This window comes from Nipponia nippon, unplaced genomic scaffold (genome assembly GCF_047370975.1).
Source record: "Nipponia nippon isolate SJK-2023a ecotype South Korea unplaced genomic scaffold, ASM4737097v1 scaffold_3, whole genome shotgun sequence".
In the NCBI taxonomy this organism is placed as follows: domain Eukaryota; kingdom Metazoa; phylum Chordata; class Aves; order Pelecaniformes; family Threskiornithidae; genus Nipponia; species Nipponia nippon.
Window position 1 is genome coordinate 106,420,588 of NW_028262347.1, and position 13,632 is coordinate 106,434,219.

General features: G+C 40.8%; 2 protein-coding genes across 7 annotated transcripts in view; one reads left to right on the top strand and one right to left on the bottom strand.

Moving 5' to 3' along the window:
- The window catches only part of WDFY4 (WDFY family member 4), a 146,891-nt gene that overhangs the window by 125,640 nt on the left and 7,619 nt on the right, over nt 1–13,632 (top strand). For all 5 annotated transcript variants that reach the window (XM_087764449.1, XM_087764451.1, XM_087764450.1 and 2 more), the window contains 5 exons: nt 5,983–6,195; nt 6,731–6,878; nt 7,747–7,904; nt 9,269–9,427; nt 13,356–13,535. In XM_087764449.1, coding sequence (XP_087620575.1) covers nt 5,983–6,195; nt 6,731–6,878; nt 7,747–7,904; nt 9,269–9,427; nt 13,356–13,535 — 858 coding nt within the window. The remainder of the gene's footprint in view (nt 1–5,982; nt 6,196–6,730; nt 6,879–7,746; nt 7,905–9,268; nt 9,428–13,355; nt 13,536–13,632) is intronic.
- Nucleotides 1–13,632, bottom strand: part of VSTM4 (V-set and transmembrane domain containing 4) — a 76,270-nt gene that overhangs the window by 5,839 nt on the left and 56,799 nt on the right. Inside the window, exon 8 of one of the 2 annotated variants that reach the window (XM_087764458.1) lies at nt 11,607–11,778. The exons of the other annotated variant lie outside the window; for it this stretch is intronic. Within the exon in view, the coding sequence (XP_087620584.1) occupies nt 11,758–11,778 (21 nt within the window). The 3' untranslated portion in view covers nt 11,607–11,757. Of the gene's footprint in view, nt 1–11,606; nt 11,779–13,632 lie in introns of those variants that run through there. 2 annotated transcript variants of the gene reach the window in all.

Here is a 13,632-nt window from a genome sequence, read left to right on the forward strand (position 1 = left end):
TAACATAAGGCATGCTCATGGCATTTATATGCATATAGTTCCATGTTGTTGCTAACCAGCTGTGTGTTTAGTTAAACTATCTACCTCCACCTCTGACTCATGCCAGGACTAGAATTATTTTTTTTATTTTGGGGGGGGGAACCTAATGTGATTTCCTGACTTTAATGAAGTCAGCCTTGGCAATTTGAAAGCAAATAGCTTTAAGGTCCTGAGACTTATTGCAATTAGTGCTGTCTATTAATAGTTAGAGTCTTCTGTATGATGTCACCTGCTACGTAGTAATGAGTGCAAGGACAATTCTGTATGTAGGTTATTGCATTGAACACAGACTTTGCTGCTAAATATCTTGGTGCAGGTCTCTCTTTTTGTTAGAGCTAAAAAGGGAATGGGCTGTACTATAGTCCCCCTGCATTATCTCTTCAGATTTCCTCTGGCAAAAGGAGTCCATCTGTATTTGTGAGTGGATGCAGATTGTTGCTGTATACAAGAAGCATGATGATTATATGTGTTAGCATTGGTGGGACTAAACAAATAGCCCATGATTTTCAAGGCATTGCATCATCCTGATTTGTCATGTGTACCTTCAGTTTCTGCCTCAGTGGGTTCTTCTCACATCTCCTATGCTATGCAGGCCTTGCCCTTGGTGGTTCAGCTTTCGCTTTCTATAATCTCTTTGTAAGTGATTGCATCCAAACCTGTGGCTACAACCATCTTCTCTATTCTGATATCTCCAAATAAGCCTCTCCTCAGTTGACCTCTCCAAATGCTGGTTCCTAAATCCTGTCTCTGACCTCCTTACTGACTGCCTTAAGTTTTTGTTCCTGTTTTGAACAAAACCAGAGTCATACTCTTACTTCATAAATATTCTTTTCTCCACTATTCCCTTAACCATTGACAGCAACGACCACGCTTCCATTAAGTTACCATTACTTTCATGTCCCTTGCTTTGCATTTCTGTGCTGCATTCAGAGTCCATACTTTTTGTGGTTGTCCATATTACCAAATCATTTTCATGCTTTTCTTGGGCGTTCTCTTGAATCTTCATCTCATTCTTTCTGATGTACTGATACCTTGTTTCAAGTCAGTACAGAGACAACTGGAAGGGGACCATCTTCATTGTCTGGTATTACGTACAAATCTCCTTCCTCATGCTCTTATACTTTGAATTTCTGTATGGCTCTGCTCCTCATACCTAAGGTGTCTCTCCTTTCCCTCTTGAGACCCTACACATCTGTTTGATTTATTTGTTCTGGCCTCTTCTTATATCTCCTTCTCCCTGCAGGCACCTGGGTGCTGTCAGTAATCTAGCCTTAGTCCCATATTTGGCAATGCCACTTTTATCTGTGTTTAAAAAAAAATCCTTTATAAGCTGGTCTATGGGCTGTGAATCCATTCTGAAGAAAATGTTCTTCTATTAAACCAGTTTTAAGAGAACAGGTTCCTGGTAGTGTGCATCATCTGCATATCTTGCAAAGAATTAATTGTTGTTAAAATATTATATTCCAAAGACAAGCCGATGCTTTGTATCACCTACGTCCCATGCTGTCTCTGTAGGCTCCTGATGCTTCAAATACTTTGGCTTGTGAATAACTCTGAGAATGAGCTTGTTCAACTCTGGATTCATTCACACGTGCTCAGGTTACTCCTGTGAGGGAACATGGATATGACCTGAGCCTGTGCTTGACTACTTTTTTGTGCAGTAGTCCTGCCTTTGTTTCTTTTTTAGGACTGTTGAGCATATAGTGAGATATTTCATTTTTTGGTTTAATTGATTAAGAGGCTCTCTTTAGTCTCTATTGTGACCTGAACACTTCACTTTAAATCTGTGTCAGAACAATAATGCTAAAAAAATACTTAAAAGAAGTTAAATTTCTATCTTGCTACTTTACCTATTTTGAAATGGTTAACTTTTGTATACACTTATTAAAAACGTTGGTTTCAATCACTTTATTATTATCACTATTATTAGCAGGTCACAAGTGTCTCCGTGCTAAGTAGCTTGACTCAGTGGTGTGCTGCCACACAGTTTAGTAACCTAAGCCAGTACATTGAATTCACAGCATATTCAGTAACCAATCAGTCCCTTTACAGAAGCTACATATTAATCTTCTTGTTCTTTGTTTTACCTTGTATTTCTGTAGCAGTTACATGTGTAACTCAGATCACAGCCCAGTATTACTGGGCTGACAAGCACACAGTGAGTAGACCTGTCTGGGAAAAAAATGTACAGAAGAGTTTTTCACCAGAAAACTGGCCAGGTTGAACTGGGAGTGTGTCAGTACTAACAAGAAAATGTGTCAATACACCATTTCAACTTTCTGTCTTTGTTATCAAAACATTTCAAAATGGTCTTTTCATTGCAATGTTTATATTAGATTACAGGCTGAACTGAAAATATTTTATGGTGTAGCTGTTATAACTAATATTGTATGGTATATAGCTTCATTATTAGTAAAATACAAGGATGTAATTTTTCCAAATATAGAATTGGGTGGGAAGGATTTTAATACATGAGAAAATTGAGAGTTGGGCTTTTTGTTCTGATTTGGAAAGAAAACAGTATTCAGTGTCTGAATTTCCCCCAAAATCTGACTTCCATTTTTCAATCAGACTCTGTCCCATGCCTGTTTGCAACCTATTAGCTTGAGGCTATAAGGAAAGAATGTTTTTGCCAAAGAACTGAGATGCAGAGAGACTAAGAGCCGCGTTCGGATTGCTTAAGCTCCTGTACATACACAATAACAGGTAGTACTGTCAGGCATCTCTGAAGGTGCCTAGAGAGTGGTTTAGAGGCTCAGAGCTCTAGTCACACTGAAAGGTAGTGGAAGGGAAGAGACACCTGAGTTTTTATCAGTGCCTGTAACCACATGGTGATACATCTACTACAAGGAAGGAGATCCTTGTGTAGGTAAGTGTTGTGTGCACTGCAGGTTTTCTGCCAAAGTACAGTCCTTGCTGAACTGAAGAGTTGAGCCTAGGGAGTGCCCAATCCCTCCCCTTGCAGGGAAGCAACTCAGCGCTACCCACCGCAAATAGGTTTTGGCCACTGAGGTGAAACATGCAACAGTTCCCTGGTGTTCCCCAGTGACTCCAATGAAGGCATGTAGGTTTTGGGATGCTCTGGTTCCTTTCTCTGCTCTGTCTCGTGCTCAGTCTGTGACCTTCCAAGGTGCTTAGTTTCTGTTCTCCCATTTCCCAAGCATGGGAAAGACAACACTGTCCTTCCTTAACAGAGGTGCTGCAAACAGAAATCTATGGATGCCTGAAAGCTGCTGCAATTTTACACTGATGTTTTTTTAAAGAAAAACATTTAGGAAGAAATGCTGTCTTTTATATTGTGGCTTGATTGGAGTGTAATGTACTGACCTGTGCTCCTTACTGCTTGTGAATGGTGGGCACTCCAAAGGCACTTAGATACAATGGGGAGCATCTGCTTTCACCTTGTACTTTGGAGTAAGGGTGCAGTTTGGAAATGAATCTATCAATCATCCCTGCATAGCATCATTTTCCTCTTATTGTAGAGTGATCTCAGATTGTGTGAATTAGATTTGTTTTGAATGAAACGAAACCAAAAGCTGCACTCCAGTTGTGCACTCCAGCTGCTGGTGACATTCAGCCTGTGGGAGCAGACTAGACCTAGTTTAAAGTAAAGCCCCCACAGTGCACATAATGTGGGTACTGGGCCCTCTCTACCATCTGTTCTGTTCTACAGATCTGCTTCCACTGAGCTGCACTATTTGATAACATTGGCACAACTGATAAAGTCACACAACTTTTACAAATTAATCCAAATCTCAAATAGGAGCAGTTTAGCAAATGAAAGATCGTGTTTATAAACTCGTGTTCTTAATGATTTGTGAGACCTCATCAGAGCTCACGTGCAGTCAGTCCAATATTCTCTCTCCAGCCATAGCTAGTATGAGATGTTACAGAGGAGGGTGCAAGAAATCTTGCTGTGGAAAGAAAGTTGATTAGTCTGCTTGGGAAAGTTCATCTAACCCTGAGGTGAAGAGTTAGAGATCTTGAATTCTGAAACATGATGGTTTCTGCCTCCTCTGAAATCATCCACAAGACTGAATGTACTTGTTACTGGTATCATGGTCATTTAGGAGGTTTCACAGTGAATTTGGTGCGTTAAACAGATCCAGGTCAACACTGTTCTAAGGTTTGGCTATTGCTTTAAAGAATATGAGAGCAAAGAATTTTCTTGACATAAAACTGTGAGTAGCTCCCTGTTTCATGTTTAATAAGTTAGGAATCTAGTCTACTAAAGAAATTTGCTTCCTCCTGAGACCACAAGTTCTCCCTCCCTGGCTTGGCTTGTCATAGTGCTCAGTGAAATACTGAGAGGCTGCACAGTTGCAGCTCTGTTGGTTGCTTTGTTTTGCTCTGGCCGTGATGCCAGGCAAAATTTGCAGTTTATAGTTCATGGACTAACTGCTTTTATTAATGAGGATGAGTTCTGAGTCTGTTCGTAAGTGTTTTCCTGTTGTTTGCAGGGGACAGATTGTATGCTGTGCTTGTTCTCTGAGCTGCCCTGTGATCGTTATAGCTGTGAGCAGGGTCATTTAAACCAGCTGCACTGGGCTAACTGTCTGCTCTGTGAAATGAGCCATTGTTCAGGATCCCATTAGCTTGTTTATTTCTGCTGTGCTTTGGGTGGGATAGTCTGCTTGGGAGACCTTTAACTGAGCATCAGGGAGCATTGCACAGTCAAATGATTTGGAGATAGGAAAGTATTTTTAATAATGCTTAACACTGCTGCTTGAATCATTGGGCAAGGCCGTTTTGGGAATGCACAAAACTTTGGTTAGGCAGGTGATGGCAGGGGCAGTAGCATTTAGTGAAGCCTCATGGGTAAGGCTGGCCAACCTGGATGTGGACAAAGGTTCAACTCAAACTTGTGTCCACAGCTTATGAATTTGCTGTCTGGGTCTTCCAAGCACAAGTTTTCCGCTATGATACACTGAGCTTTCTAGGGAGCCCACACTGGGGTGGATGTATTGCCTTGTAGCATCTCTCCCAGTCTTCTCCAGTAGTAATTGTTTCTTCCGGTTCCATTAATCCACACACCTGTCACTATGGGTGACAAACCTATTCAAAGTTAACCATTTCTTATTTTGGGGAAAAGAGTTCAGACCCTGAGTTTTTCCAGGATGAGGAAATCTGGTGCTGCGACTCTCTCTGCTTAAGCCCTGTGAGGGTAGCAAAATGTTTCTTTATCAAACCTGAGCAGTCTTGAAGCTTCTGTTATACAGCTGCCCTGCTGCACCCCAAATCTGCTATTCCAAAACCTCTTCCCTGTCTTGGCTTGCAACACCCCTTGCCATTTCAGTACAAACTCTACATTCTCTTTGCTGGTTCATGGGATGCAGCCTCTGCTGCTGTATCCTTCAGACCCAACTTAAAGCCCCTCTGCTAGTCATCTCCCTTTCCAATCTATATTTATATGTATCTTCTCAAATAAAGTCTCTGCTGCTCAGTGTAATTCATAACTAAGGCATATTTCTACAAATAGGCTAGTACCTTAATTCACCTGTGGTTTATCTATAGAGCAAAGTGGTGATACCAAATGCTAATAAACGTTTTGCTCATTTAGACCATCTTGTGTCAGTAATGGTATTGGTGAAGACATAATAGCGCAGGCTTTAATGTATGCCGGAAGCTGGCGGATGTGCCAAGATCTGTGGAGTGCTTGCACTCTGCTTAGTGGAATCTGCCTGTGTTGTCTCTGAGGATATTGCTCCTGGTGTCTGCTAAGTCAAGCATGCTGCACTCTGCCCTTCCTTTTCCTGTGGGGAACCACCCTCCATCTCGTTGATCGCATTTTGTCAGGATGTGCTGAGAATGATGGTACTGGAGGAACTGAAAGTGTGAAGATTCACTTGCAGAGAATTTAAGTCTCCAGCAGGAATTGGAAAGTCGTAATGCATTTGTAATGGATATACTCTGCTGAATTAATTAATTTTCTTTTGGTGTCAGGCACTGGAAAGTGACTATGTCAGTGCACACCTCCATCGCTGGATAGATCTGATTTTTGGCCACAAGCAACATGGCCCAGCTGCAGTGGAGGCAGTTAACACCTATCACCCTTACTTCTATGGAGACAAGATGGACCTCAACAACATTAAAGATCCTCTGATTAAGAGCACCATCCTGGGTTTTATCAGCAACTTCGGACAGATACCAAAGCAGGTACCACTTTATCCTGAGAGTAGAGAGCATAATTTATTTTGATTTCTACTGAAAAGCGAGAACAGAAACTTAAATCAGAGGCATTTTCTGATTTAAATCTGCTGAAAGATGAGGTATAGACTTCTCCATATTGTGTAGTACATCAGTATGCACCCACATACATGTGTGTGATTCCACTTTCTAATCATTCTGTTCCTGTTGTATGCCATACAGCTGTGGCATCAAATCTGAGTTCTGCTCCTTCAGTACAGTCACATGAGTAACCACTAGTCTGGGAATGGATACCATCAAATAAAAGCAGCTCAAAGTCTCCCCTATACTTTTCTCTCTTCTCCTGAATCGCTGGGATTAGCTTCCTGTCTCTGTGAGGAAGGGATGTAGTCTGGTGAAAATGTAATAAGGGTAAGATTTTATTTTTATGAAAAGGTTCATGTATGACAGTCCTGGAGTCTATGATTAAGGATTTAAACAGGTATCTCTCCTGCATGATCTGGCAAATTGAGGTTCATTTTTCAATGCTATTCCTTTGTTCTAGCTCTTCACAAAACCACATCCATCCAGGAATGCCCAAGGGAAAAGTTCATCAGGGAGAGAGACTGTGCTGTCCCTTCACTCAAGTGGAATTCTTCCCCCTTTTATGAGCAGCCTGCAAAATCTGAAGCTCTCACCAGTTACAATAAAAGGTGCCGCAGGGGCTGTGCTCCATTTTCTGAGCTAATAAGTGCACAATTCTTGGATGGGATGAATGTGGGTTTTCAAGGGCACGAAAATAGTCACACAGCTTTGTATGAGTCGGTACAATCAAGATCCCTTCTGCCAATTGTTTGTATATGTGTGTATTGTGAGTGGGCATTGAAAACACTCAAATACTCAGGAGAAATCTTGAAACTTCTGATGCAGAGTTCAGAACAGGTTTTTTTTGTAAAAGACACCTAAATCTTTTCTCTCTTCTACATTCCGAATATGTTAAATTGAAACATAAAGCTCCCTGTTTTCCATTCTCACTCTTTTTATATTCAACAGCAAAGTAAATACTGTCTGTCTTTCTCCACTTCTCAATCTTCAAACCTTTTCTTTTTCTTCATCTTTTTCTTAGTCTGTTGCTTTTTTTACTATGAAGAAGACTGGAAAATTTCAGCATATCTACTTTTTCATCCCATGATGGTGTTCTTTACATCACAGTTCTTTGTGGGGACAGTGGGCTCCCATAGCTGTACTACAGAGACTGTTGGTGATATGCCCAGCATCCTCTGTAGTGCATGGCATAAGGTAGTCTGCCAATGAAAAGGAGCTTAATGATACTGCTGTTAAAGCCCCTCCTTTGGAGCATGTCACTCTCTCTGCATGGATTTATGTGGTCCATTGGAGAGAAGTGTTTCCACTATTCTGTCTGGAATCTCAGTTGTAGAGTGGAATTCTGTTTGTGGGCTGGGCCACAGCACTGAGCCCAGTTGTGGGACTTGCCAGCCTCACCACACAAGCTGTGCAAGGAGGAAAGTTAACATAAGTGTCTAAAAACAACAGAATTAAATATGTTCTCTGTCTTGTCAGACTATCCCAAGGGAGCTATTGGGCACATTGTTCATACTGAGAAAGGCATTCTGGCTGTTGAAAAAAATAAAGTTTTGATTCCTCCTCTTTGGAGCAAAACCTTCTGCTGGGGATTTGAGGACTTCACCTGCTGCTTTGGCAACTATGGGTCTGAGAAGGTAAATAAGAAAAAGTGTAAGCATTCCAGAAGTGAATTATATGTGTGGTCTTTGGCTGGTTTGGGCATCCATTTCAGAGGCTGTCGGGAAGCTGATTTCAGAGGATGCTGTATAGGACTTTCTCATAGTCAAGCTTCTTGAGGAATCTCAAGTTGGATATCCCAATGAGTACAAGTCATTCTACACTGCTGAAAAATGAGGCATTTCCCCTCTAAATTATCTCAATTTTTCCTTCCAGTGACTGTGTTTTACATCAAAATGAAGGAGAAACCCCATTTCATAGGTTGTAAGGACAATACAAGGTCTCCTGGCCACTGATTAGAAATTTCATTGTGCAGAACTTTCTGCTGGAATTAAGATAGGACCATCTGTCAATTCCCCTCTGGCTCCCAAGCTTAGCCCAGTGCATTCATTCAAAATAATAATGTCTTCTATTCTAGAAAGTTAATACTCTTCTTTGCTGTTAAAAATCAACGGTCTATGTCATCACACTGCTTGTTGGGGCACTTGACAGATCCAGTTTCTTCCTCTACCACAAATAGACTGATTTTTTTATATTTTTGGGACAATGTTGAGACATGCAAAGGCATCTGAGTTAGTTTGGGTACCAGAATAGCAGAATACATCATTTAGCAAGATACTGACTTGGGTATTTGTGGAAGCCACATCATTATGTTTTTACAGATACACCCACAGTCAATGGAAGTGAAAAAGCCATGAGATGTATTTTACTTTCTGCTCCCTGTATAAAATTTTTGAGAGTTTTCTCCATTGATTTCAATTAGAATGTGAGCAGGAGGATGTTTGTGCTATAATTGTAGCAATGTGTAATAGACCTGACCTTGGTTTAGGTGCTGCTAACAGAGCCGCTGGCACAGAAGGGAATATAGTGCTTTGGCTTTTGGCTTTTCAATCCAAGTAAGAGGAAGGTTGCAGAGCCTGGCACTAACTCTGTTAGCAGTGGCTGCCACAGCCTGAGCCTTCTTTTTAATCTACATTGAACGTTTGCTTTCGTAAACTTTTCTGCCACTATATGGTGGCAGAATGAGTTTGCTTGAAGTTATGTAGGAAGTCTGTGGCACAAGAAGGATTGGGACTCAGGTCTCTTAAGACACAAGACACTGACCTTTGTCCAGCCTTCCTGTTTGGCCGAGGAGGATGGGACAGCTGCATGCAGCCACAGCCAGTGCATGCACATATTATGCAGCCGTGCTGTGGCCATAGAGACTGGTTAAGATGAGCTTTTCTTTCCTGGATTTGAGGAAATGGAGGCTCAGTTCTGAAAATTGAATCTGCCATTTGGTATTAATAAATGCATGGTATCACCAGATGAGCATTTGACTAACAATTGCTTTCTTGTACAGAACATGACTACATTTGAGTGCATGGCAGACTGGGGAAAGTGCCTTTGCGCTGTGTGTCCTTCAGCAACTACCATAATCACATCTGGAACAAGCTCAGTTGTGTGTGTCTGGGAACTTTCCTTGGTCAAGGACAAAGTGAAATGTCTAAACTTGAGACAGGTCAGTACTGTGGCCCTTTTGGTATAGAAATTTAATGAAAACCAAAAATTAGTTTCTTTCTTTCAAATGACTGGCAGAGGAAACACCTTTGGGTGAATCAAGAAGGCAGGAAAAAACCAATAATCAGTAGTATCATGTGACAGCCTGTTATCAGGTCAGGAGCTGATAATGTGCCTTATATAATTATAAACTCTGCTTTTTTTTTGGTTTTGGTTTTGGTTTTTTTTCCCCCCTTGCTAGTATTTCCAAAGTTTATCATGATCAAGGAAACAGGGAAGATAAGGCATATGCTCTCCTCACTTGAAGTGCAGCCAACCCTTGGATTATTTTCAAAAACCAGTATCACCTGGAGATGCTTATGGTTCTTTTTGGGCTGCTACAGCAATGGACAGGATCTCCAAAACACCCTGCGAACTTAGCTGATGGAGATGAAGGCTCAGCTAGGCAAAGCTCTTGATTCTTTTCTCTCTACCTGAATTCAGAACATAAAAGGTTTATCTGTCACTCCATGAGGTAGGGATGCATCCAGTAAGAATGACATAGTTTGTGTCCTCATTGTCCCAAGTCCTTTAGTGGTTGTCGATTTGGAGCTTATCTATAGTCATCAAACCTGTATAAATGCTATTTCTTTTACAAAAGTGAATTCTCATGCAAGATTTGTGTGGTTCAGCTACAGTGAGTTCTCAGCTTTACAAATAAAGCTAGAATACACCTCTATCATACCTGAAAGGCAGCATGGGACCCTTTTTCCCTAAGAAATCAAGAGACAGAAAATGCTGTGCTACTTTTAGGCAAACTAATAAAGGGTTCGCTGCTCAGCAAGGTCTTCGGGTGTTAGAAGCTGCTTCTGTTCATTTGCTCTGGAGGGGTATTCAGATGATATTTCAGTGCTTTCCATAGCCTGAGCCAAAACATATTCTATTTGTCATTAAAAGATGTAAAAACTTCAATGTCTGTTGGGATGCCAGAGAAGTATTTAGATCTTCATTTATCTGAAATTCTTGTGTGTTGAAATTAGGGAGGAAACTGTATTTAGAGCAGTGTCTCTTCTGAGGTTTATGATGTTTCCTGCTTGAGAAGAAGCCAGAAATATGAGACAAGATCTTCAGTGATGACCTTTTAATCCAGCTGGTTATTATTCCAAACCAGGACATGGACATAGAAATGGAAGAAATAGCAACAGAGAAAAGCATAAGCAGTAATCTTCATCAACATCAAAATGATAGAAGTCAGGGGGTCAGTCTGAGTTTCAGGCAACCGTTTGAAGAGGCTGTCTTTTATCTCCAATATAATGCCTTTCTCTTTAACAATCTAAAATCAGCTTTGCTGATGTGTTTCACTGTGATTAATCTAGTACTACCCAAAGTCCACAAAGTGGCATGAGATCATGCAATGACAAATTCTGTATTTTTTTCTTTCTCTTTGCCAGCAGAGGCTTTTTTTTTTAATGACTGTCTGGCATAGATGTAAATTTGAACTATGGTTCTAAATGTCTTCCAGTGAATTACTTGCTGCTTTCATGTAATTCACTGCTTCATGGTGGCTGCTTTTTCTGCTGAACAAAAAAATTGTATCATCTTTCCTGAGAGAGTGAGCTTTGCTTAAGTAAAGCTGATGTGCTATAAAGTGGATGCTATTCACTTACCAGCTGTCTCATGGGACTGACACATTCTGGTTTAGAATGTAGTAAAGTACAGAAACTATATTTCAGCAGAAAAAGTCACTTTTCCCTCTCTAGCAGGGACTGCTTCCACAGTTTTGTGGAACACTAAAGACTGAGCATAATAGCCTCAGTATTGATCCATGCAATTTACCAGTTCCCTCAGTGTTCATGAGCAGAGTGATCCATGCAATCCAGCCCCCAGAATTTCTGGGCCAAATGAAACACTAGACTGGGAGAAGCATCTGGGCAAGCTGTGCTGTCTGCCACACAGATCTCTCAGGGAGGTGTTAAGTGTAGCTGTGAAGTGTCTGTGTCCATGTCAGCCAGTTAAGTTGGATGGTTTAAACTTAAACCAAACTTGGTTTAAGTTTTCATGGACTAAGCATTCCTACACGGAAACTGGTCTTCTTTTTTGTCTTTTGATATTTGTGAATTTACTCTGGAGATAGGCCTCACCGTTCTTTCTGCAGATATGCTGCAGGACATTTCCCATTGAGGGAAAACCTGTCTATCTTTACAGAGCAATAATGAGAAGATGGTAGAGAGCTAAAAGTATGTGACTGTTTTTGCATGAATATGCATTGAGACACTGGTGGATTGAAGCTGAGATTATAACTGGGCTCAGGTCCAGCCCTCTCTTCCACTTTCAGCTTGTATTTAAATCACTTCATTGCCAGGTAGGATCTTTCTGGATTAAAAAAAAAGAAAAAAAGGGTTTTATTAAAACTTGTGCAGGAGCTTAGCTTGGCTTGACTTGGCAGTTTGGATGCTGTCATGGTGGGTACATTTTCTTTCGTGCTTTGGAGGAAGGAGAGGAAATTTGGAGCCCTTGAACCTGCCTTGTCCCAGCCCTTTTTGCAGAGGTCTGGTGCAGTTCTCGAGCACAGGCACAGGGTTATGCCCAGTCCTTTTTAAGGAGACTGTTCTACAGCCAGGGCAAAGCTATTGCTGAGCCTCCTTTTCTGTGCTTAGCTGAGAGTGTTTTTGACCTCTGAAAACCACTGTTGGAGACTCCATTTTGTGCCAGTATTTTTAATTGACAGTTTTTGTGAATGGAATAAATCACAAGCTGAAATTCATCCCTTGCAGTTGCAAGTCACCTTCAGTAGTACATAGCCTGCTGCAGCTTGACTTCTTCATCAGTAGATTAATGTTTGAATATTATTGTCCTAGTAACCTTGGCAAGTGGCAGCACGTTAGCCAGTGAGAGTTCAGTCTCGCAGTCACACGCTGGAAAAGAGTATGAGATGTGTTTGCAAAAATCATCCAGGACATGTGGCTCTCCTGCTCCATGCTGAACTGAGACAGACCCTGAAGATGTGCTAATTATGTCACATAGAGGAAGCCAGCAGGGAATATGCATTTACTGTTAAAACCAGGATTAAAACTGGTGGGTCTGATTTTTCACAGTAAGGCAGCTAAAAAATGAGCCCTGAAAGGCTTTTTAGGAAAGCTGTGAAGGACTTTTTCTCTATTACCCTACAGACTTCACTGTCATTGATGGTTATGCAGCAGAGATTTATATTGCTGTCATTTGAGAATGCTGCATTAAACAATTGTCATCAGTATATTTCTATTCATGATTTCTATCTGTGTGATTTAATTGCCTAAAGTGTAGTCTTTTTGTATGAAACTATTTAAGGCTAAATTAAACTGGGCACTCCTTACATCTCTAGAACCTATAAAACAACAACAACAAAAAAAGGATGTTGAATAATGATGAAAGAGAAAGGAATTCATATATGGCTTTATGCAAAAATTATCCCCAAATGCTGTTTTTCTTCTTAAGTAAAACTGGAAAAATATTAGTACTTGTTCAGGAAAACAGAAAGAAAAGACTGGGGAAGGTCACTGAAATACATCCTGATAAGTTTTGTTTCAAATTTTTTTTTTTAAATATTGAGAAATAGTAATTTCCAAGCATAAATTTTACTTAAAACTTCATGGACTGAAGTGAAAAATGATGGTTTGTTGCTAAACACAAAGCACTGTCACAGAGTCTAAAATGTATGCCAAGGGCCCTGAGTTAGTATGCAGCTTGGGGCAAATCATTTAATCTCTTGGAGACTCAGCTTTCCTCAACCACAAGTTGAGGACAAGGATGCTTCCATAGGATCCTTTGGGATTTCCCCCTCATACCTTTTTCAGCTATCCAAGGAATGACTATGTTGCTTGTTCTTACTAAGCAAATGACAGTAGGATTGTGGTTCCCTAGTAAATCAGCCACCCTCTGCTGTGGTTTATTGGTTGCTTTTTCCCCACCAGGCTTTATATGGGCACACTCAGGCAGTGACCTGCCTTGCTGCATCTATGACCTACAGCATCTTTGTGAGTGGATCCGATGACAGAACCTGCATCATTTGGGACCTGAACAAGCTGACGTACATAAACCAGCTTCCTGCCCACGAGGCAAGCCTCTGTTCTGTTGCCATCAACAATTCAACAGTAAGATCTTCATTTATCATCTTTCTTCTGATGTATCCATGAACATTTCATGATAATTTAATGGGTGCTCTTCCCAACATAAAAACATCCTGAGAGT